At 41.5% G+C, this 24,659-nt stretch overlaps 4 protein-coding genes across 8 annotated transcripts in view; 2 read left to right on the forward strand and 2 right to left on the reverse strand.

Moving 5' to 3' along the window:
* Window positions 1–5,156, reverse strand: part of phactr3b (phosphatase and actin regulator 3b) — a 28,741-nt gene extending 23,585 nt beyond the window's left edge. Inside the window, exon 1 of one of the 4 annotated variants that reach the window (XM_072451696.1) lies at window positions 4,886–5,156. In XM_072451696.1, the coding sequence (XP_072307797.1) occupies window positions 4,886–4,994 (109 nt within the window). In that variant the 5' untranslated portion in view covers window positions 4,995–5,156. Of the gene's footprint in view, window positions 1–198; window positions 393–4,885 lie in introns of those variants that run through there. The other 3 variants (XM_072451697.1, XM_072451699.1, XM_072451698.1) reach the window with 3 other exon arrangements.
* Window positions 5,157–9,814: 4,658 nt separating this feature from the next.
* LOC140365330 (bactericidal permeability-increasing protein-like) lies at window positions 9,815–13,992 on the forward strand. Its single transcript, XM_072451700.1, has 16 exons — window positions 9,815–9,944; window positions 10,510–10,612; window positions 10,685–10,799; window positions 10,868–10,999; window positions 11,093–11,248; window positions 11,327–11,390; window positions 11,544–11,604; window positions 11,675–11,766; window positions 11,832–12,008; window positions 12,189–12,248; window positions 12,334–12,501; window positions 12,572–12,639; window positions 12,732–12,774; window positions 12,946–13,009; window positions 13,387–13,463; window positions 13,547–13,992. Exons 1-16 carry the CDS (start codon window positions 9,870–9,872, stop codon window positions 13,586–13,588), a joined length of 1,497 nt encoding a protein of 498 aa, XP_072307801.1. The 5' UTR covers window positions 9,815–9,869; the 3' UTR covers window positions 13,589–13,992.
* A 1,751-nt stretch (window positions 13,993–15,743) lies between these two features.
* Window positions 15,744–18,316, forward strand: ghrh (growth hormone releasing hormone). The gene is made up of 6 exons (XM_072452815.1): window positions 15,744–15,922; window positions 16,026–16,114; window positions 16,892–16,996; window positions 17,870–17,974; window positions 18,089–18,217; window positions 18,292–18,316. The coding sequence occupies exons 2-6, from the start codon at window positions 16,035–16,037 to the stop codon at window positions 18,302–18,304; spliced, it is 432 nt and encodes a 143-aa protein (XP_072308916.1). The 5' UTR covers window positions 15,744–15,922; window positions 16,026–16,034; the 3' UTR covers window positions 18,305–18,316.
* A 493-nt stretch (window positions 18,317–18,809) lies between these two features.
* rpn2 (ribophorin II) lies at window positions 18,810–24,633 on the reverse strand. Of its 2 annotated transcripts, XM_072451706.1 has the most exons (18): window positions 24,557–24,633; window positions 24,060–24,250; window positions 23,836–23,931; window positions 23,567–23,742; window positions 23,411–23,486; window positions 23,176–23,310; window positions 22,910–23,086; window positions 22,712–22,830; window positions 22,496–22,601; window positions 22,172–22,263; window positions 21,985–22,099; window positions 21,699–21,893; window positions 21,528–21,614; window positions 21,354–21,449; window positions 20,699–20,774; window positions 20,162–20,291; window positions 19,680–19,774; window positions 18,990–19,089 (listed from the first exon to the last, which is right to left on the reverse strand). In XM_072451706.1, exons 1-17 carry the CDS (start codon window positions 24,567–24,569, stop codon window positions 19,723–19,725), a joined length of 1,932 nt encoding a protein of 643 aa, XP_072307807.1. In that variant the 5' UTR covers window positions 24,570–24,633; the 3' UTR covers window positions 18,990–19,089; window positions 19,680–19,722. The 2 variants fall into 2 exon arrangements, with proteins under 2 accessions (XP_072307808.1, XP_072307807.1); XM_072451707.1 differs by lacking the exon at window positions 19,680–19,774 and having other exon boundaries at window positions 18,810–19,089.
* Window positions 24,634–24,659: the final 26 nt, after the last annotated feature.

Below are 24,659 nucleotides of genomic sequence, written 5' to 3' on the forward strand. Positions count from 1 at the left end.
ATTTACCCTTTTTTTTAAAACTAATTGCATGTATTTTGGCACTGTCAAAAGTTGGATGCATTATTTATGCAATTGCTAATTCAAAAACATTTGCAATTAATGTCCATACAAGGGCACAATTTAGGAAAATCACAAATTGAGAAACAGGATGCAGAAACTGCATCTGTAACCAAAACATCTGTTAGGAGATGCACTCACCTACCATTCGCTGATTCTCGGCTCAAATCCCAGCTCTGCACAAAGCTATCCACAAGAAGCCTGCGTTCACGAGCAAAACACACAAAGAACCTGCACTGCTCCACCACCACGGAACTACTCCGTTATGTAGCTGTCATAGTGCTGCTGTCTCCGCTCCAGTGGAGATTGGAAACTAGGAGGGAACAGATGCAAAGAGCGCAGAGCAGTTGCATCTACTGCTCGCGCTCTGTGCCATGTGGACCCCGCCCCTGTGTGTATGTGCACTGCGCGGGAGGAGCAGATTTAAATCCTCTACTGTAATATGGTGGGTGGATGGATCAACACTGACACACAACTGTTTCATAGTCTAATGTCAAGCGAATGAGTAGTTGGCATTTAACTGTCACGTAAAATTGCAGATATATAGTTGGGGTATATTGAAAAACCCATTTCCAAATAGCAAAACAGACAACCAGACTCCCACTCTGGAAGCATCAACACGTTTGATGTACTTTCCATTTAACAACTATTAATAATTAAGACGTACAGCATGTAATGTGATTTTCAACACAAACAAAAGTGGTTGAAGGACTGTTCCTTGAGTGACTTTGCTCCATACAATCCATCAGTACACACATTATTAATAATGCAGACAACCAGAGCTGGTGTGTAAACAAAGCATTTGTGGTTTAGATCAATACACAGAGTCTGGTACTTAAACTGCAGAAGGGCTGACTTCATCAGACATGATAAAAGTCAATGTCTCAATCTGTCCACAGGGACACAGCTTTGTGCAGCCTCCATCCAGGCTACACAACACATCACATTCAACCTTACCTGCTCCTCAATGAAGGCCATATATTAACCATGACCTATTCAAATTACTACATTTTTCAAACTTCATGATGCTTCTCTGTTCCCTTCTTTAGACATGCTGAATCCACAGTGACAGATTACAGAGGAGACCTGCTGGAGCTGAATGGAGGGAGCACGCTGCCTTGGGTATTCCACTGGATACCAGAAAGATAAAACAAATGTGTGCATATTTTAAATATATTTTCTTCTTAGGCCCTGACCAGTGACTGTCCATCTTCTGTCCAAGCTGCTTTGGAACTCAATAAGTCCTACACTAGTGCTCCTGTGTGGAACGTGGTGTTCATTGTACAAAATGAAAAAAATAAGAAGAATAAAACACATTAAAATAATGGTATTGAGCCAGTCTACTTTGGACTGCTTAAGGGCATACAAGTGATCTGATTGCTGCTCTGTTTCCATACAAATACACCCTTGTTGTGGGATGAGGCTGTCAATGGGATCAGCTGCAGAATGCTCTGTGGTATACATAAGTACAACATACTGCTTTTACTGTGCACTGAAAAGAATTAGGTCAGCGCATGCAACATTCATGCAAGATACACTATGTGTAAATGCTCGCTTGAGTCCAGGAGCTATGCTCACACGTCTGTTGCTGGGTGGATTTCACCAATTCATCTCACACTATTGATTTAAAGGTAATTTTTAACCCTGTGTTAGAAACAACATGCTAAGAAGCTATAGTAAAGCCACAATGACATTGACATCCACTCATCTTTAATGGTGAGCACAAGTGGAAAATGGAAGATTGGCTGGTTCCGATTTGAAATGAAGAACATTAAACAGTAAATGTACTGGTGGAGTAGTGACTCGCTGTTCAGAGAGGACAGATTGTTAGGTTGGTGGGGGAGGGGCGAGTTGTTTATGGGGGATGAGGGATGTACACTTTGACAGTTTATACTCTGCTGTTTCAAACTCCACTTCAAAATTAAGGAATATACTTGATTCTCAACACCAATGTCGATAGGACAAAAAAGGTTTTTTTAGGTCACGGTCCAGTTCTGATGAAGCTCAATATCATTTTAAGGTAAAATGTTTTCTGGTTATTGTGATTTTTTTTAGTCCTTTGTCATTATAAAATAAAATAAATAAAGGAAAGTCAAGTTGTATAGCCATAAAAATAACAGATGTGCTAAGCAGCTGCCATATGATGCCTAAATGATGACGTCAATTTGTCCACCAAAAATAATTTGTACATTACAATGTAGTTTTGCCGTTTTTCAAAAATGATGTATTAGGATAGGACACTATATATGTATATGTAATATATTAGCACTGACAATTTAGATAAGTCATTATATAAATAGTTCAAAATATCCAATTTATAGTGATTTTACCCCTGTGTGATTGAAGTTGCACTTGTACAATGTAATTCCTGTTTAATATGATCATGACGCATTTATAACTTTAAAGTCGTGTTAAGCTGCAAAACAAATTCTATTACCACATACAGTACATTCTAGGTCACTAAAAAGCAACAATAACCCGTTTTGTATGCACTGGCGCCTGCTGAAGGCTGACATCATGTGCACTGCAGTCAGTGTGACCCAGGGACGTCTCTGCTCAGCTCACAGTGGCATGGGGGATGAGTTGGCATAAAATAGCAATGGTGCATTTGAATTAGTGACTACGTACTCAATAATCGATGTAAGTCTCAAGGGGACCAAACTATTACCACCTCTGCAAAGTCACACTTTCATTTATAGTCCCACATTAGAGTCAAACAGCTCCAGCACAGCTCCACATTAATCACTCCAGTGCTGGCCAAGCTGAATCCTTTATCTACGGCTTTCAGGTGCACGACTTTGCAAATGACAAAAGGCACAGAATCAAATGTTAGGGGATTTTTTTTCCAGCTGCATGCCGCTTCAAAATATGTGATATGCAATATGACGTAATAATAATAATAATAATAATAATAATCATGTTCCTTGACCCTCATATTAATTGATCTCAACACTATTTATATAATTGTATTTTGTCTTATTAAAAATAAAATTAAAATGGATTTCAATTACGACTTTAAATCATTGCCATATAACACACACCACACACACACACACACACACACACACACACACGCACCACATACACACACACACACACACACACACACACACACACAAATAAGTGTAATGGCACTAATTTGACACCTTCAAAAGAGCTATGGCTGGTTCTGATGCTCAAAATCGCAGTGACCCCCCCGACCACACCATAGTGGTTTTAGGTTGGTTATCAGTAGATTAACCATGTTTTGTTATTTTAGCTGAGATGTCTCTACTTTGTTGCCCATTTAAGGAGATGGTCCACTATGTGAAAGCTCCAAATAATCATCCCAGAGTAGAAGTTTAGTTTACATCACCAAACTGAGGGAACTCGGGCACATTTTTCAAACGCATCTTTGAGACAAACCCCACCAAATTACATTAATGAAAAGAGAGCAGATAAGGCAATCCTCTAAGTGCTGTCTCACGAGTTTCACTGTTACGTAACCATAACAACCACAACAACGTGACAAGAACGCAAATGCCTCCAGTTGACAGGATTCAGGAGATGCAGCGGCGTGCATGCCTAAACCTAACCATCTGTAAAACACAGAAAGGCCACGAGATCTTTTAGTCTGAAATCATGTTTGAATGTTTTGCCAGTTTTGAACAACTATCAGAAGTTTGCAAGGCTTCAGTAAAAAAACAAAACCAAAGGTAATTTAAGAAGACAGTTGATATTTTGTGTTGGCAATCCCAGTTCACGCTAATAGTATTAAACTCTTTTTAGGACTTGAACGTTGCGACACATGAACACAAATCTCAAGAGCTCCTGCTGCAAACAGATTAAGCAGAGAGAGTTCACTTTCAAACTAAAGAAATATTGTACAGAGCAGCTTGTTATAGTTTAAACGCAATGAGTGCAGACACAAAGCCAAAATGTGTCCGCTCACATCTTAGATCAGGGACGGTGCCAGCAACTAATCACCAATGGTTTATTTTACCTTGGCTAGACTACCTGCTTCTAATACAAGAAAACCGCATAGGTTTAGAAAAAAAAACAACAACAGTATATTTCTTTAATCGGCTGTGAACATGCAGGTCCACACTTTTTACAGAAAGAGCAGTATAGCTGGCAGTGGTGGTCCCTCCGTCATGTTAAGAGAAAGGTCTCCTCGGCATCCATGTCCTCTCCTCCGTCTAGTCACCATGGCAACAGCCCATAGCCTCACACTCTCCTTCACATCTCCTGCTGTCCATGTCCAATGTCACTCGTTTTGTGGAAAAGGGTTCGCAGTTCGAAGAGACATTACACAGATTTTTCAAATAAATTAAAGGAAATCTATTAGCCCAATGAATCTGAAAAGCTTTTATTGCCATTGTCAATTAAAAGCCACAATCCAGGAACTTGCTTTGGCATCAACGCGCAACATACAACAACGAGGACGAAGAAGAATAGCGGGATGTGGCCAATAAGGCGTGCATTGAATTAAAAACGCAGAACTAATCAAATAAAAGCAACTGCCACAAATTGGATACGCCTCTCGTGTCGTCCTCAAATGCTTAAAATGTGTCGATTATCTGCTGCAAACCCCAGCAGGTCCTTGTAAGGGAAAGTTTAGGCAGAATGACGCACGTTTACAACGAGCGCCTACGTTTTGCGCATTTAAATGAACCTGTATCAAGACAAATCCTAGTGAAATGGGCACACATTGAGCTACCACCACCATCATCACCACCATCATCATCATCATCATCATCATCATCAGCGCGTGTTATTCCCGTGCACACACGCAGTGAGCGTTAAAGCGCGCGCACATGACAGGTGTCACCGCGTCCCGCCGCCTCACCGTCTCCGTGCGCCTCAGCCAAGCGGACCTCGGTGATGCTGCTCGGGTCACTGTGGGACCGTCCCCTCTGCAACACGCAGTCCTCCCCCGGCCCGTCCGAAGAGGCCATCGTGGAGCCCAAAAACACACGCGACAGGGATGGGAGCCAAGGTCACACTGGCGCATCAAACATGGTGTGGGGGAATTAAAAATGAAGGAGCTAATTGGGTGAGGCTCGCGCTGGACGGCCGCAGCTCCCGCTCCCCAGAAGCAGCACTGATGGGGAAATCCATCACGCGCGCAGCATTGTGACGCCTTCACGCACTCCCAGTTAACCCTTGGAGCCCAATGCAGCACTACAAGATGAATGTGAGGCAAGTTTATCAACAGATGAAAGAAAATCAACGTTTCTACAATGAGCCTGTGTTTTTTTAAGTTCAATACGCGTCCTGGCAAACGTGGGGTTAATGTGGCAGCGGGGCTATAATATAATATAATATAATGGATCCATAGGCAACCCCTGTTTAGGATAAGATTGGAATAAGTGTGACTTGTGAAGGTGGAATAGATCTCATCCACAGCGCTCTTGAAGAGTGTGTATTACTGTTGTTCAGCTCTCTGGGGCGGAAACATTGCTCAACCAAATCAAACTGTAGTATGTTGTTCTTTTTACAGACAACACTGCATCCTTTCATTTCAAACAACTTTTACACTGACCATGATACATGCCCACTGTGAGGTAGCAATGTGACCCAACAGAGGATGAATCATGAAAGGGTCATTATAGGAACCTTCAAGATTCATCTGACAGGGACCTTTAAAAAAAAGAACCTGTGAAATGATGTGATTGGTTGCTTATTGATTTATATAATTCCATATGCACCGGTACATTACTGACAAAAGAAGGGGAAAAAACAGTGTAACATTTATTAGAACAATTTTTGAAGAGAGTTGCAGTTCAGTTTAGTTTCCTTTTGTTCACCACAGGTCATTCACTCTGGTACATGGTTCAGTCTACAGCCTAGTCTGGTTTAGAGTAGTCTTGTGCTGTGGAAGGACTAACAGGCCATGTGACATTCAGAGAAATGTCACACGTGAGCTTGTGGCAAAACCTTTAAAGAACAATGATGTTTAGAGCAGCCAAGGGCTCTCTTCAAGATACCTCTAAACCCCAACCCCTGTATTTGATCTATATTTAACCTTCAGATGGTTAGCAAGGCAACAGATATATCAAGATGTTTGTTTTGATCGACATTAGCCTTGGTAGGATAATATCCAGTTCAACCTTTTTCTACAATGGAACACTCCTGGACGAATGCGGGATTAGACCGGTTCATTCCAGGCGTTTGTTGTTCAATGTAAGTCAAAATGTGATGTTGTGTTCTCTTGTAGGTCCTTGCGTTTACCGTAATTCCCCTGTAAATTCCCACAAACATTAAATGATCATCGTACTACCCTTGTAGAAAGACTGATGTCAGCAGTAAACATGTAAGTCACACTATGTCTGCTGTGAACGGGACTTTTTGTATCTTTTTTTCCCCACAGGAAAAATTATGACACTCCAGCTGCTGAAAAGATGGACGTCAGGGTTGGCAACTCCTATATAATATATAAGTAAATACCTGACACTTCATCAGTGCTGCCGGTGGTGGAGTGGTTAAGGCGCAGCACACATGCCAGGCTCCAAGTGTAGCTCAGTGTCGTGAGCTCCTGGCTCCGCCAATGTACTGCATGTCCTGCCCTGTCTCTCATCCCCATTTCACACTAAAAGATGCCATATCTAATAAAGCCTACGGGCCACAAATCCTTTTAAAAAGATAATGCAATTTATTTTACAAATATCTGTATATCAATTAAAAAGACATTTAATACCATCTGATGCTTGAGTTTAATTTCTTTTAAAACAACTGTACTCATGTAAAGCCTAAAAATACAAATTGCGATAACTAAAATGGCCTTACTGCAGTTTAAATAAGCCCATTTTGCCCTTGTTATTGCATTAACACATATGGCACATCAAGTAAGTCATTGCACTATGCATTTAATGCGGTATCTTACTGGCAACAAATTGCCAGTAACGTACCACATTTATTTTACGGTAACTTACTGGTGATTTGTTGCCAGTAAGGTACCAAAAAAAAGTCACAGAAGAGTCATGTCATAGTTCCAGGGCAATTCACTGCATTACACATGATAACAGGTCTGATGTTATGAGAAATGGATTGTACAATAGAATTACCCACTCAGCACAACCCTGCACAGACAACCAAATATATAAAGGATTCAGCAGCCCCCCTTTATGGACAATCGTTTAGGTGAGTTTTAGAATCAGATTATGGGGGCTTGTTGGAGGATTTTGGATTCAGATTCTAGAAAGGTGGAAGTTCTGGTGTCGCCAGCAAACCAACCGTTTCGATACGATAACAGCCTTCCCCCGGACTGTCCACAGTCATAAATTTACCATGCCCGTAACCCACAACGAAGACAGTCAGGCCAAGAGCGCCAATGACCACAGCCTTAGACAGCCATACAGCGCCAATGAAGAGGGTCTTAGCTGCGCATTTAACTGTGGACACCAACAGTGATGGATTATTATTTACAGACGTCACTTTGACTGACCGAAGCTCCTTGATGTCTACAACCTCTGCAGCTTCACTGCTTTTATCAATGCCTTGTCTCAAACGGATAAACTCTTGTGCAAGGGTTGCTGTCACTTGGTCCTCGATCTGCAGCTCCAGTTGTTGTCTAAGGTCCTGGACTTGCTCTTTGTGCGTCTCCAGAATTCTATACAACTCCTCAATTAACTGTTTTGAGCTGGCTATTTCAGCATTTTGGTTGTTGATGAACTCGTCTTTAGTCAAGATGGTCAGCGTCATCTTATCAATGTTGTCCTGTAATTGTCTCAGCTTTAATACCATTTCACTCAAGTCATTCCCGCTTTGCCCGATCAGAAAACGGTTTTCTTCCTCAAGCTTTCTATATGTATGGTCACGTTGGTGCTCATCATCTTCAATCTTATCTAGACATTTCTTAACATTTATCTCAAGTTCCTTGATACTCAAGCTCAGATTGATTCTCTCGTCGCCTCTATTCTCCAAATAGTTCTTGACGCCTTCAAACACCACTTGGAGCTTCGTGTTCATTTCTGTTTGAAACGTCACATTTTGCTCCAGAGTCAAATTTCTATAATAAAGTTCATCAGTTTCCTCATAGAGCTTTGTTATCTGATCTCGCAGTGCGGCTGTCATGTTCCTGTCTTGCTTGAATGCACTTTGGACTTTGAGCACTTCGGCCAAAAGCACCTCCTCCACTGACGCGATCGTTTCATCCCAAATGTTTCTGAGTTCCTCTATGTCCCACTTTGCACTCGCCAACTGTTTCTGCAACTTATTCAACTCTGCCCTCGCTTCCCAGATTTGCGCCGCTCTCTCTCCAAACGCCTTTGTGTGTTCCTTCTTTAGATGCGAGACTTGATCGATCAACCGTAAATTCTCAGCAAGCGTTTGCTTATGTTCGCTTTGAAGACGTATGTTCTCCTCTTCCAGACTTTGGTTGCCAGACGCCATCTCATTGACGTCCTTCATGATCGAATTGATTTGAGTTTTTGCATAATTAAAAAAGATGCCCGGAGCGACAGCTGTGCCATCGCCTGCAACGCTTTCATTTGGGCTATCCATGCTGTCGATGAACACACAACTTTTAACCGCTAACCGTCCCCCAAACGGTTACTGTTAAATCGTGACCTGTCGTCCTGTGGTCAGACGCTCACTGAGTAAATTATGTTGTTGTTGTTGTTGTTGTTGTTGTTGTTGTTGTTAATGGGGGCCGTCAGCCAACTGCAAAGGTGCATTTACCGCCATCCACTTTATTCTTTAGATTTAAATCTTTCTTCTTCTTCTTCTTGTGTTTTATGGCGGTTGGTATACAAGTGTTACGTTACCGCCACCTACTGTAGTTGTACGACTTTATTCTTTAGACTTTAGTCTGTAGACTCCAGAATAAAGTCTTCTTCTTCTTCTTCTTTGGTGTTTTATGGCAGTTGGTATCCAAGTGTTACATTAACGCTACCTACTGTACTTTTACATCATAGCCGTTATTCCAGCAGGCCTTTGGTGCTTCCTCCCCCTTCTGGCCCTTTTACGGACCAAGTAAGGGTTCGAAATAAAGCTAAAGGTGATGATGACGAATAGTGACGTGACTACGGAAACCATAGCAACCACGCGCTGTATGACGTCCCGCGCTGTAGACGCTTTCAAGATTTGTCAGAATTTTGGAGAGTCCGACTTCCGGCCTCGTAGGTTTTATAAAAAGAAAGTTTAAATTAAAACAACGGATTGGTTATTTCAGTGATTAGTGGTTTTGTCACAAAAAAGAAGAAGCAAAAAATAAATAAATACAAGCACAAACATTTAAATACATACATTCATACGTTATTATAATGAAATAGAACGAATGGGTCTTATAAAAAGTGAAAAACAGGAATACAAACGAAAACAGGGGGGAAGGGTGTAGTGACAACAAATTGTCAGCAGATGGCAATGCCCTACTTTACACTGCTTTTGTGGTTCTGATAAAAACATGTCTTTTAAGTAGTAGTAAGTCTCCCTCTGACCCTGACAAGAGGGAACATTTTCAGGAGTTTGTTTTTATTTTATTTATATTTTTTGCAGAGGTCTAGTCCACTAATACAAACATAAAGAGGTGCAGATGAGATCTCTATCATATATCCTGGCCTATAATAGACTATGACGAATACCACCACACTAACCCACACATGTGCCTATCAGGCCTCATATACATTCATGAGGTTGGGTCTAAAACAAACAATCAAATCAAACAAGCTGACAAACCAGACTGAGACACTGTTTATCTCAAATGCACTTTGCAGATTTTGCAGGAGTTGTAGTGAAGTGGAGTTGTGCGTGTGTTTGCTCAGTGTTGCGTTATTCTGGGACCTCCTTCTGTTAAAAGTTGACTTCCTGATTCTTTAAGTGAATTAAAACCCATGTGCCTCTCCTTTTCTGTTCAGGCTTTCTCTTTCACTTGCACAAGCAAACTCCTTCCTTGCAGTCAACTAAAGGTAAGAACTCGTTTGACTTTAATGATAATAACTATTCATTTATGTTAACGAATTGAAAAGACAGAAAAGACAGTGAGTTATTGTGGACAGTCTTTACTGTGAAATTAGGCTTGATGTTACAAGTGTGATCTATAAAGCCTATATACATTTTTTTTTTAAGTTGGACAATATTTGGAATATATATGGGCTTCTATAATGGTTTCTTATTTGAGAATTGGTATCTCTGGAGTTTGAATAGACCAAAAGCAGCCAACAGAGCGTTTGAGTTCATAATCAAATTGAAACTTGGCTGCAGCTAACTTATCATGGTCATGTGATGTAGCCAGGCAAGGTCTATAACACACTTATTATCACATGTTTGAACTAGGTCTGAAATGTCCAGAATTGCCAAATACAAATCTGTGTCAATGCCACTACTTGATATTTGGAACAAAGAACTGGCACTTTAGGGAAGTGTATTTGATTTGACAGAAGCTGACAAAAGGGAAATGCAACCTTTATGAGCTCTTGAACAAACCGCTTCATGTGATGCTGGTATTCTCTATTTTCCTTTTTCCGAGTGAAGATGCGTCTTCAGTTTTGGCTGCTACTTGTGGCATTGACCACCCTGACATCTGCCATTAATCCAGGGGTAAAGGTTAAGCTGACACAAAAGGGCCTTGAATATGGTAAGAATTCTCCTTTATGATTGACCCTTATTCACTTTGTGTTTAATAATGTATCTGTTTATCTGTTAAAAGGCAGACAAATTGGCATCGCTTCAATCCAACAGAAACTCCAAACCATCAAGCTCCCAGATGTGTCTGGCTCACAGAAGATTAATCCTTTGGGAAAAGTCTCGTACAGTTTCACAAAGTAAAGCAGACTAATGAGCCTAGAAGATTATTGTCTTTAGAACTTGTATCAACTTGTTTTCTTCCTAGTATGCACATAATCAATGTTGCCCTGCCCCAGTCTGCCGTGAGCCTGGAGCCCGGAGCAGGGGTCAAACTGTCCATCGGAGGGGCCTTCATGGGCTTGAAAGGAAACTGGAAGGTCAAATACTTGAGATTCATGTAAGTGGAATAGAAACAGCTGTTATGATGTTCCTGCTTTTACATAAATGTACCATGGTCATGTTTTTTTTCTTTAATTCCTTGTGCTTACAGAAAAGACAGTGGCTCGTTTGATTTGAATGTGAGTGGACTGAGTATTACTGCCACAATTGCCATCAAAAGCGATGAAACAGGACGCCCTACAGTCAATGGCGACAACTGTGCTGCCTCTGTGGGCAGTGCCAGCATTAAGTTTCACGGTGGAGCCAGGTAGTACTTTATTACCCGCTTGACAGAAAAGTCCCTTGTGAATTCCCAAAGTCATAACTCTGTTGTGCTTTTGTCCAGCTGGCTGTACAACCTGTTTAAGAACTTCATCGACAAAGCATTACGCAACGCTTTGGAGAAAAAGGTGAGGCAACTACAGCTATCTGTCCTTCAGGTAAAAATGTACCTCTGTGAAGCCAGCAACAGTGTAATCATAAGCAGCACCTCGTCACATTTTATTATTACTGCTGTTTAGCTTTAGATCAGGTGAACCTTTTCATCAGCTCTTATTTTGCAGATCTGCCCTCTGGTCACAGATGCCATAGCAGATGTAAATCCTTATTTGAAAACTCTCAATGGTAAAACACCTACTGTGTTGGCTGTCTATGAATGTAATCTTAATCTAAATTACTTCAAAACATCTTGCAGTTTTGGCCAAAGTAGACAAGTACGCAGAGATCCAGTATTCGATGGTGTCGTCGCCTGTCATCTCGGCGACCTCTGTAGACTTAAATTTGAAGGTAAATTACAAAGTTATGTCTCAGATGTCCCCTTGGCTCTAATAAAATCATTTGTACGCACTCAGGGGGAGTTTTACAATGTTGGGAAGCACCAGGAGCCGCCGTTCACTCCGGCGGTCTTCTCACTGCCGTCCCAGAACGACAACATGCTGTACATAGGCCTGTCCTCTTACACGGCCCACTCTGCAGGCTTTGTGTACACCACCGCCGGAGCCCTCAGCCTCTACGTCACGGATGACATGGTGAGCCTCTTCTGCACAAGAACTGGGCACACACGTCTTGTTAAAAATGTGCAGGATTTAAAAATATGAGCACATTTAAGTCACGTGCGTCCTGTGTCGGATGGGTTTAATCTACACACGAGCAAGAGATGGGTCTATTTTCAACGAGAACTGATCGATCGTTGACCTTTGTCCCGACAGATCCCTGCGAGTTCCCCCATCAGACTCAACACTCAAACGTTCGGAGCGTTCGTTCCACAGGTAACGTCCCTATTCCGCCTCTTCCCTTATCGACACACGCCCGAGGCTCTACAATCACCCACCGTTTGCCCTTTTCCAATTCCAGATTGCCAAAAGCTTCCCCGGTCTGATGATGAAGTTGCTGGTTACGGCTGTGAAAAGCCCGGAACCCACGTTCGAATCCAACAACGCCACGGTCCGAGCGACGGGCACAGTGACGGCCTACGCCATCCAAGCCAACGGCACCCTTTCCCCGTTGTTTGTGCTGAACATGGTGCGGTAACGAGTTCGCGGGCCTCACACCGACTTCGAATAGGCTATTAAGCGTGTTTATGTCACTTCAGGACGGCAGTGTAAGCGCTCAGTTGTTTGTCAGCGGAACGAGGCTGGCAGGGTCTGTCTCCCTCAACAAGTGAGTGTGGTTTAAAAGTCAGAAGACAAAAAAAGGGCCAAGGGGTCTTTGTAAAGTCAAGATGAAATTCTGATGTGTTCTCATTTGCACAGAATGGATTTGACCCTGGGGACAAGTTACGTCGGTGATTTTCAGGTAAGACTTCTCCTTGCAAAAGTATCGATTTAACAGAAAACGAACTAGTTTGTTGCCCCTCGGTAGGATTTTAGAAATGTAAGAAAGTCTCTATTTGACCCTTTCCATCAGTTTTTATCCTTGGAGTGAGTAACGGTTGTATTATTTATTCCGTATTACACACCACAACAGGTGAAATCCCTCGACACGATCTTCCAAATGGTCCTGAAGGTCATAATCATCCCGAAATTGAATGGTACGTATGAGCTTAGCAACCTTGTGTGCAGAAAATATTCATTTATTCATTCATTAAATTATACAAAAAAAAGAAAAAGTTGGAGAAGTTGTGTGAATTAAGCAAATCCCAATGCAAAATGAGGTGAATGAATGTATTTAGTTACAAAATACTGAATACCTGCACTAAAATGTTTTCTGAGACGTGGTCCAGTCAGAGTCCTGTACTGTGAAATGCATTATATAGATTAAAGTTTGTTTCACAGTTACATGTATGTATTTAGTTACTTTCCAACACCATCAGTTTATCCATAAGCCCTCCCCCTGTCAGATTATGTGTCTTTGTAAGCTTTTTCATGGTAAAAGAGTAAAAACATGCATCTTTTTTGACCTTCGCAGCTGAATTGGCTACAGGATACCCCCTTCCAACCATTGGAAAGATGAAACTTGTGAACACCCAGTTGCAGCTCATGAAGGTCAGTGCTTGTTCCACGTCGCGGTCAAAGTGGCCCGTGCTGCAGACGCCGCTCTGACGCCGCGCTCTTCTGCTCTGCCCTAGGATTACATGCTGATCGGAACCGACGTGCAGTTTTCTGGATGATGGGAGCTGTGAAATACCTCAGACGTGCACGAGAACGTCTCAGGAGCATTTGATCAGATCCTTCTCCTCGCCCCAAACCACTTCCCGTCCCCGCTGCCTCATTCGAACACATCACAGCGTTTTCTTCCTGCTGACATAAAGCAAACATGTCCGGAAAAGTTTCTGTCGTAGCTCACTGCGCGCCGTTGACATTGTTGCTGATCTCTGGCATTTTGCATTTGAAATAATCTCACCGACACTGAGCGAATCATCATGTATGTATTTCAATATGTGAGTAGTTACATTTGAGCGCTCACAGCCTCACGGTTACTACAGTTCTGAGACATTTTTAAAGATTTTTGTATTTGGTCCATATCTTTGTTACTACAGCACAACAATCATAATTTGTATACACTGCTTTATTGTTTATTACTGCTGTTTAGTCTGCATTTACAAAATCATTCATTAAAATTGTACAAAAGACATCTATATTTTGTGTTTGAAACAAGCACTTCTTCTCTGACACATCCTAAGAAGGTATTAAACCACAGTACATCCTTCATGGCTTTGGCTTGATCCTCAATGTTGTAATGTCATAATCACTGTCAGGAACAGGCTCAAAGATGAAAGGGGGGCTTTCTTGTGACTGAACAAAGTTTGAATGAAGGAAACAAGACCGAAAATTTCCGTTTTTGTGAAACGTAGGACTGAGTGTTACTCCAGTAATGCAGTGTTCTTCAGAGAGGCCAGAATGACATCGTAAATGCAACGTAATGGTGCTGGATATGGCATTCACAAACACACATTTGTCATCAGACAGAAAGAGGATACATGTTTTAGTTTAGAATTACATTATTGAATCATGTGTCTTATCGAGAACAATGAACAATGACATGTTTCCTGTCAAACCCCATGATATGCTCATTTAATTTTGTATTACATTTTTTAAGTTAAACATAGTATTGTAGAACATTCATATACTGTTTTTAATTCTATATAGCTGTGTGGCATCACAATAGTCAAATAATAATAATAATATATGTATATATACACATATATAAACAGTTACTGGAGTAAAAGTTGACCCAGACATCCAACAACATTTAGGAAACACTAGTTTTCCCCTACACAACAGAGTGTCGCCTGGCAACCCATTCCTACCCTGCCGGAAGGGAGCGCTGTGTCTAGCTGACAGTTTAGAGCAAACACTCTTCAGCATTTTATTAATGTAACTCAAGCAAAAAAAAAGTCCAGGAAGCGCTTTTCTTTACCAAGGGATTGTTTCGGGCACGATTGGATATTTGACTGATTATCAATTATAATAAATCTGAGTCATGGCTTTAAAATTAAGTGAAATCAAAAAAAGAAAAAAGTCGAGAAAAAGGCAGAATTTATGTAATTAAACTTTTCAGTAGATTTGATAATTCACATAATATATTTTATACACCATTGACCGTCTTGACAACATTTCCATTCGTTATGACAAGTTGTGTCAGAGTCTCCACACAGTAAATACACTTGGCTTGATCAGAATCAGAATCAGAAAAGGTTTATTGCCATTGTCAATGAACAGGATTCACAACATAAGAACTTGTCTTGGTGATTCAGTGCAACATAAAACAATGAACAATGATAAAACAACCCATATACCGGTAAGTCAAAAAGAAAAACAATTTAAATCTGCTATATGATCAAATAAAAACAGGCTATAAGACTGTAGGTGCTACTTATTCTCCGCTGAGCCGTGTCTTTATCAATGTTGATTTGTTGAGGAATAAAGTGATAATCATCAATTTGTTATAACCTAAAGAAAGTCAAATCTGGCCATTTTTGTACTTGATTTTCCAAATTTCTGCTTTCCCTACAACTGCTCCCTGTGAGTTGTAAATAAAATAATTTCTTTAAAATAATTAAATATCATTGCGTGATTGTGTAATGTATTACAAAGTCACCATTAATTACTGTAGTTCATTCTTATATTTTATTATCATTGTGATGACCTCATCTTCCTGTGCACTATTTCACTAAGACATTTGTGGATCTAGATATTGCTATTCATTTGGTCAAATTCTTCATATATCATCAACCATCAATCACGTTTTGTTTGAGTTTGACTTCATTCATGAACTGGGGTCCCGTCCTTTGAGTCCCGTGTTGTGAAGACCAGCCCTGGAGAGAGAGGGAGGTCCATGTGACGTGGGAGTGACTGGACGCCACTATAAACTGTCATGGATGCAGAGGAGGACAGCAGTCACAGCAGGTGCGTCTACTTCTGACCGCTTCCCACATCTGCTTTCGAAGATGATACACACGGACAGCACCGATTAAGCCGCTTCAACTTTTAACACGAGACAGGTAACTTTGCAAACAAAATCCAAAAAGAAATACTGTTTTTCTTTGGACAGCAGCCTCAGCATTTTTCCAATGTTATTTGCTCCGGTCATTCTTCTCCCTCCAGCAGTTACTGATGATGGAGAAAGCTGCTTTACTGGTGCTCTTCTGTCTCTCTGTGACTCTCTCAGGCTCACCTCTCTATCCATCTGTACGGTAAGTCCTGGCACATACACACAAATCATGGAGAACAGTATTCATGTACAATACAGTAGTTCATTTATGTGTTCTCTGTAGCTATTTTTGACTTGTAAAGGCCATATGTGGGGGAAAAAACCAGCTTACACTGCAAGATATTACATTTGTGAATACTAGATGTGCTTTTCTTTCCTAAACTTGAAATTGAAATACAAATCCAGCAAATCTAATCCAGCTAAAGTATTCCCTTGTGTATTGTATTCATTTGTGTGGGACTGTACGTGATAATTGCACTGTCAGGGCTGAAAAAGGCTGTATTCATGATGTGTAAAAGCCATCATAGGGTTAAGTTAACATGTCACGCTCGCGGCCTCTGCAGTTGTTATGTTAATGGGAGGTCAACATATCTGGATTAGTCACACAGTGCAACAATCACTCTGGACCTTGAAGCGCAGTGTGGTAAAAGTGAGCAAAAATGAACAAAGAGTGGAAATCGTTTATCGTTACATTTATGTGGGTCTCTCCGGATCAATTCATCCACAGCCTCACATTTCAGAAGCAAAACTGAATCATTGATGGATTAACGCATGAAAAGAGAATTTGATGTACAACAACTATGGGCTTTAGACGAGTCACACTGTCAAGTTCATTTCCATTCATTGTTCTCATCCGTCAACGTCTTGACAATAAGAGGAACGTCTGGCAAAACGGGGAAGAAAATCCATTTGTGGTTTTGTCTGATTTTGATCTACCATTTTTTGGATGGCATACACTTAACATTTTACCCATTTTAAGGTTTGGCCAAAGGGACACATCCATCCTGATGACGTCGTCTCTAGAAAGCCCAGCACAGCAGTTTGAAGACCATGGCACACGTCAGGCTGAGCGAGCAGAGATGAGGTCTGAATCCAAACCAAACACAAAAACGAGTGGCATGATTTTGTTTAAAAGGAATCATATAGTGTCTGCGTGATGATGTCACGCAGACACTATATGTTCTACAATTTATTATATTTTCAGTGATTTTCCATTTAGCCAGTTTCAACTCCTTAACGCTTTAACCGATTTCAACATGTTATACCTCATTACGATCGCTTTCACAGTATTACGTGTGCTATTAGTTTTGACATTTGAACAACTTGTACTTTTTGCAGAAATTTCAAAAGTATTAGTACTTTTTCCCCAGTGAAATAAATGGGCCGTTACAGAGTGTCTGCGTAATTCTTTAGGCTTTATTCTTTAGACTTTTGTGAAGGAGCCAGTCGAGAGAGAGAGAGAGAGAGAGAGAGGGGAGAGAGAGAGAGGGAGAGAGCGAGAGAGAGCGAGAGAGAGAGAGGGGGGAGGGGTAGAGGGGGAAAGGGGGAGAGGGAGGGAGAGAGGGGGAGAGGGGGAGAGAGAGAGGGAGGGGTAGAGGGGGTGAGGGAGAGAGAGAGAGAGGGAGAGAGAGAGAGGGAGGGAGAGGGCGAGAGGGAGAGAGAGAGAGAGGGAGAGAGGGAGGGAGAGGGCGAGAGAGGGAGAGAGAGGGGGGAGAGAGAGAGGGAGAGAGAGGGGAAGAGAGGGAGAGAGGGGGAGAGAGGGGGAGAGAGAGAGAGGGAGAGAGGGGGGAGAGAGGGAGAGAGAGGGGAAGAGAGGGAGAGAGAGGGGGGGAGAGAGAAAGAGGGAGAGAGAAGGAGAGGGGGAGACGCAGACACTCTAGCAATGGCTTCAGCCGTTGCAAATTATCTAGTTTCTTTTGAGCTTTTGCATTCATTTCCACCACTTTATGATGTGTAGATTGGGACGCCACGCGGATGCCATCTTCACAAACGGTTACAGGAAAGTACTGGGTCAAATCTCTGCCAGAAAATTCCTCCAAACAATTATGGGCAAACGACTCAGGTAAATGTGCAAAAAAACAATCCAGCGTGTATATTCACAATTTAAGTTTGGAACCACATCAGAGCCCGGGCATATTCCAATTCACAAATACAGTTTTTTTTACACGTCCAAAAGGGAGGAAAGCGAGAGTTACATGAAGCGTCAGTCCAACATCTACGAGGGGACGTACAAAGAGGACCTCACCTCCATCCAGAGAAACCACAGATACAGAGGGCTCCGTGACGACGAGCCACTGAGGCCGAGGTGAGCTTCCAATTCAGAGTTTCCTACTGCATTTAAGAGCAAAAAACACTGTAAATTCTGTCTTCTCTTCGCAGACTGCTGAGTTGAGAGTGACAAGAGGAGATCACCACATAACAATCCACATTGCCAATTTATTATGAAGTATTTTCAGTTCAATTGTTAATAAAAGTATCAGTTGTCTGGTTCATTGTGGGAATTTGTTAAAAAGAATGCATCAGCAAGCATGATCTAAATGATAAGTATTGGAGTAAAGCTTCGATTGTGAACGCGACTAAAGGTTTAACGCTCCAAACCAAGTATCCTTCACAATCCACAAGGAATAAATGACAAAATGACGACAATAACAAAGGAATTCACCTCAGTTTTCTTTTATTTCCTCTGGAATTACAAAAAAGGTGTCCTAATTCAATTCATGTTTGTTTTTCCCCCCTCCAAATGTGTTCAAACTGTACAGTAGAATGAATGTGTTCGTCTTGTGGTGCGGCCTAAATTTGAAAAGAGGAAATGATCGACAAAGAGGAATGTACAAAACTTCCCAAACTCATTTCACAATAAAAAAACATTCAGTTGCAAAAAAGAAAAAAAAAGAAAAAAAGAAAATACAGCTTTGATGGACATTAACAACTCAAATCTCGCATGAAGATGAAGTGCATTGATCAGTAGCTTTAGAGCCTTCAGTAAAACGATCTGTATTTCTGCTGCTGGTCTGTGCTCCAGTCAAAACGGATATTGGTCTTTTACATTTGGCGACACAGACGAACGTTTTCGAATTAGGTTTAGAGAAACTGCTGCTGCGTCCGTCTGGCTGATGTGGTGTAGAATGACTTTGTCGGCGTCTTCTTCACATTTGCGCCGCTCAGTTTTTCTCAAGTCTGTAAAGAAAAAAACCCATGTCAGATAGAAAAAGGACGACGACACGTATGGTACGTTCCGACACTGTTGGGAACTCCCGTGCTCATTAAAAAAACAGTTTTAGATGACAGCCAGGTGAAACATGCACGTACCCAAACAATGAGATCGATGTGGCAATGAGCTTCACGAGTTTAAATCACTTTCTGCTGTTTTTTTCAAATCACTATAACCCTTACCTAGAAGTGAGGGTTTGTTTGACGTAGAAGCAAAAAGGTATTATTGTTCCATTATAATTCCAACAGTATTAACACATCTTTTGTCTAAAATGTTCTAGTAAATATTGTACGATCGTCAATTTCGGTGGATGATTTTGGCAAAACAATGCACACTACAATAAGCACCGTGTACATTCGGCCCTTGCTAGAGAGTTAATAAAAACTTATGGTACGGTCAAAAACACGACGAGAAGGGTGTGTTGAGGAGGATGAGTGATGGGCAAACCAGAAAGCAGGCAGCACACGGTCAAAAATGGAGTCGGTTATGAGCCATGCACGCTATCAGCCGACATGGAATTGCACTGGAGATACGGTCTTTTGAGAAAAGCCCTTACTTTGGCCTGGAAGCACGACCAACTCAACTCTTACAACAGGGCTTTATCGCAGGCTCCTATACTTTGCCAACCTACTACTTTGCTCAGCTGCAATCCTGAAAAGAGGAAGAAAAAGAGACAGCCAAGTGGAGATGGAGGGGTTAAAGACAGAGGGAGGAGGCGGCGGGAAGGAGAAAAACAAAGTCCTCAGTGGAGAATCACCTAATAGTTGATCATAATTGCAGCACGTTATAAAATGTGTAAAACTTTCCGAGAGTAGAGTGGCCAATTACAGTGCGATGTTCTCAGTGTTCTCCCCCCCCCTTCCCAAGAGAGCGACATCGCACCGTCAGGGCCACTTCGGAAGGCCCTCTGTCCCGATCTGAGGGGGAAAGGGGCTGACCCGAATCTCCAGAGACCCCCGTGTGACGTTTTGCGAAACCCTCAGATACAACGCAGAGAGGCCTAGAGCGTCACTCGCGCGGGTCCTCAACATCACGTACCTCTTGACCGCTTTCTGGGCCAGCATGCGGTTCCCGGCGAGGAAAGTGACGCCGCCGACGAGGGCCAAGTATTTGAGGGTCTGGAACATGTTGAGGTGAGTCCAATAGACGTACATGAGGCCCAGCGTGGCTAAAGACATGAAAACAAAATCACATTAACAAAAGATGCAGAGGCTGTAAGAGAGAGTCGACTGTTGCGTCGTTATTGCAATAAAGAAAATATACATAACATAAATGACTTCTGATTACATTGTACTTTGCCGAAGGAAAGTCCAAAAGAAATTTTTTGAAATGTTTACTCTGACCATTTCTATAAGTGACATGATCCATGAATTGATTTGATTAAGGACTTGCTAACCTGGTTATTTAAAAAAAAATAGTGGAATAATCATTTGGGGAATTTCATGAATAATGCATGAATGAGTAGACATTGTGCTATTTTTACGTCATTCACTTCTTTCAACGAAATCAGATGAATAAATCAAAAAGGTCATGAATATAAATAATTGTGTGATGTGTACATTGACTGGGACTGACCTGCATGGCCAGCGTGGAACAAAATGGTGCTGGGAGAGAAGCTGAAGTTGGAGACGTTGGCTCCAAGCTTAAACCACTACAGAGGAGAGGCAGAATAAAAGACAACGTTATTTTTATGCACAAGTGCTTTGAACAAAGAGCTGAAACAGTGTTTACCGTGTTGTACACAATACACCGTTACAATAACTATTACACAGCGCTGCAAATGCCACGAAAACAAAACACGCCACCGCTTTTGTGATTTCATTAAAAAAACGGCATAATCATGAAACACGGGGCCCTCATGTGCAACATGAAGAGGCTTTATGAAACTTCTGTTTCAGTCTGAACAGTAAAGATGCGTTTCTTTTAGGTGGTTTATGAAGAAAATCCACTTTAAAAGCTAAGGATATGGGATAAGTGATTTCAATGATACCAGGGATAAAAGACAACATATCTAAAGCTATTAATTTAGGTTATTGCCGTTTGTTCGATTGAACAATCTTATCAAATCATGATCCTTGTAATAATAATCATTGATTATTATTACAAGGATCATGATAATAATCAAGTATTTTTGCTAATACTTGATTATTAATCAAGTATTATACTTGATTAATAATCAAGTATTAGCAAAAATCCTGAATATGTCTCCCATAAACCCATGAAGACTCACCAGGATGAGAAGAAGCAGGAGCGGAGAGAGGACGAGGGCAGTGAAAGTGTTGGAAACAACAATGGGAGGCTTCTTCTCTGGTTCCCTAAATAAGTGCTGTAAACAAACCAAATATTTTCAGTCGCTTTACAAAGTTCAAGCTTTTTGACATTCATAAGACAGCTTAAGTGTTACCTGAATCTCCGGTTTAGGAACATAGAGCGTCTTGGGCTGGATTGTAGCAGGAGCTTCTTCATCCAAAAATTTCAGTACAACATCAGCCTAAGAAACACTCAAAAATCAATATCCAGATCCCAGCTGCTATAGTGTTAAACTAATCATATTTCCTTATTATCCAACACCCACCATGTTCCATAAAATGGGGTTATCCAAGGTTGCATCACCGACAATCAGATAAAGAGTGTATGTTCCAGAGATGGAGTCAAACTCTGATTTTCTCTCCGCTGTATCCAGTTCAAATTTATACACTTTTTTGCTGTCTGGTTCAGCCACAAATACAACTTCTTGGCCAGTTTTCTGGTTGTGCAAACGGACAAAAGTCTGCAAAAAGTCAAATGTGGTTTTAATAAATGATATGTTCTTCATTTTTCACAGTATTTGTGGAGAATTTGCTAGCGTGTTTAGGGTGTACCTGGTGAGGGGTGAGCTCCACTTCAGTGTTGGCATCCATCAGCTGGAAGGACATGGCAAAGTTTTGGTGGCTGTCTGCGGTGAATGGTGTCTTGGCTTTGGATGGATAATCCACTCTACAATGTCAGAAAATAAGTAATTAGAGTATTTGTCAGTAGTTGTCAAACTAAAAATGTATCTCGTCTTACCTTGTGGTTTTTGTACCAATACTCTGGTCTTTATCCACAACAGAGAGGTCCATATTTCTTATAGTGACCTCTGTTGACACCTTCACCTTTAGCTTTAAGTTAACAGAAAATACAATTTGCTTTGGTTTACCATGTTTAAAAAGACAATATTCAGAAGAGCAAGACGTTTTCATTGTTTGGTTAAAAAATGCACTGCAAATACCAAAGAGCAAATGTAAATAATGGCACAGCATTAGTATAGAAGTCGTGACCTTGGTATAGCACTCATAATCTGAGGAAACAAACTATTGTTTGCTAAAAAGGTTCAAGTATACAAAGGCTTACCTCAACATGATTAGCCACCAGTCTGGTGTCGCCAGTTACAGCCACAGTGAACTGGTAATAGCCACTCGCTGGCTGACTGGACATGAAGTTCAGTTCAAAAACTCCACTGAAAAAGACAAACCTCTTAGCAAAGATGAACAGTTTAATTTTAAGTTGAGCCAGCTCAAGTTGCAATGGCCACAAGTGAACAGTCTGATACAGTTGTTTAATACATACTCATTAAGAGTGAAAGGTGCTTGGCTGAGGATGATGTTCTTGGAGGCCACAGCGTACACAGATTCCACCAGAACATGTGCTGAGGCCAAAGGTTGGGACATGACATCAGTAATAAGAAGCTGTGAATCAGACAAAACTACATGGTCACAATCAGATTGTTAAATCTGTGCACAGATGAGTTTCTTAAATTTTCTTTACCTGCAGGGTTGGCTGGCTGTGAGACACAGTGGCAGGACCCTGGGCAATGACCACAACGGGCACATGGAAGCGGTTGCTGGAAAGAGCTGCGGCAGCACTGGCCACACTAAAGGCTTCAGACAGGGAGTCCCAGGACTTTTTGCTGAATATTGAATTAACCAACTGGATAACCTGATCCTGATTTGGGAAGAATGCATTGGAATATATTCAAATGCAGATAAAAAACACAAAAATACACCACAGAGATAAAAGTATATAAATGTTACCTCTTTGAGTGGCGGCTCCATATCAACATGATCAGACAGCGAGTAAGCAGCAGAGACAAACAAGGCTGTTGCTTCAAGTCCCTCCTCAAATTGAAGGTAAAGGCCTCCAAGGTCATCTAAACGAGCAGTCAGATCCTGAAATGTAAGGTTTAAATCACATTACAACAGTGTTGAGGCACAAAGAAAACATATGCCATTTAAAGTCTCTTAGCTCCCCCTTGTGGAGTTGTCTTACCTCAATTTCCTCCAGAATTGTTCCTAGTTCTGCCTGCTCGGACAGCCTGGCTGCTGTGGCCAAAGCCAATGTGATGCTGTAAATAGATGACATACATTACCGGTACCCCTCTTTTTAAAGTAGAATTTACTGTCCGCCACTACAAAAACAACTTACGCCATAACATTATCCTCTTTCTTGATGCGAGCAGTCAATGCACCTACAACTTCTTGGGAAGCCAGAGGAAGGCCCAAAGAGCTGAGGGCACTCACAGCCCGGTGAATCTGAGTCATTGTTGAATCTTCACTGACTGCTGCCAAAAGGATGTCACGGGTTTCATTTGAGACAGGAATCTAAACAATAAATCATTTAGAATTAAAGTTATTTGCATTCTAAAGCATTTCTTTTTCGAAATACAAGCATGGACCCTGGGGGGGGCAGCTCACCTCACATCCTGAAATGGCTTGACTTGCTTCAGCAGCAAAAAAGAGTGAGTCAACGCTCATGGGGTCGAGCTGAGATTTAAGAAACTGGCAAACCTCCTACAGACAGATAAGACGAAGAGCTTGATTTATGATACATGCAATTAACTTGACTTAAAATATATATACTTTAATTGGTGATCTAAACTATAATCCATTATGCTGATTGTAAATTTAAAAAAAATTACATTTTGATCAGGAACGACACCTCCGAGCTTGGTCAGACCCACAACAGAAAAGTAAGAAGACTCGAGGTCAGTAAAAGGCTGTCCCAGGACAGACTGCAGCCGGGCCACGTCGGATAAGGACAGGTAATGTGTCGGCGTGAGCGCTGGAGCTCCCGTCAGTGCAAGGCTGAAGACCAGCCACCCCAGCAGCCCTGTGGAGGCACATTAACACAGGTTAAACACACACAGCACTGTAATTTCAGACGGAATATGTACATTCAGTATGTGCCACCGTCTGATTTGCATCATATTCAAATTCCATTCATTGATAGCACTTCCTTGCTTTAGCGGGTAGCCATGCTAACGTCAGAACGAAATCACATGAACACGGAGACTGGCGAGAGAAAATGCGAACTTCTCTGCCATGCAATTCAAAGTACAATGCTTTTCGTAGATATGTGAATAACAAAATATCCTCAAACATCATATGAACATCTAATACTGACTGAATTACTTACAAGACCGGTCCATGTCTGGGGATCTAATGCAGCGTCACCAAAAGCGACGTTAGGGCTTCCGGTGTATTTAACTTCCGTTCTTTTCGAGCTGACTTCCGGAATT

Source organism: Eucyclogobius newberryi, unplaced genomic scaffold (genome assembly GCF_026437365.1).
Source record: "Eucyclogobius newberryi isolate DKJ021-1_F unplaced genomic scaffold, fEucNew1.0.hap1 SCAF_19, whole genome shotgun sequence".
Classification (NCBI taxonomy): domain Eukaryota; kingdom Metazoa; phylum Chordata; class Actinopteri; order Gobiiformes; family Gobiidae; genus Eucyclogobius; species Eucyclogobius newberryi.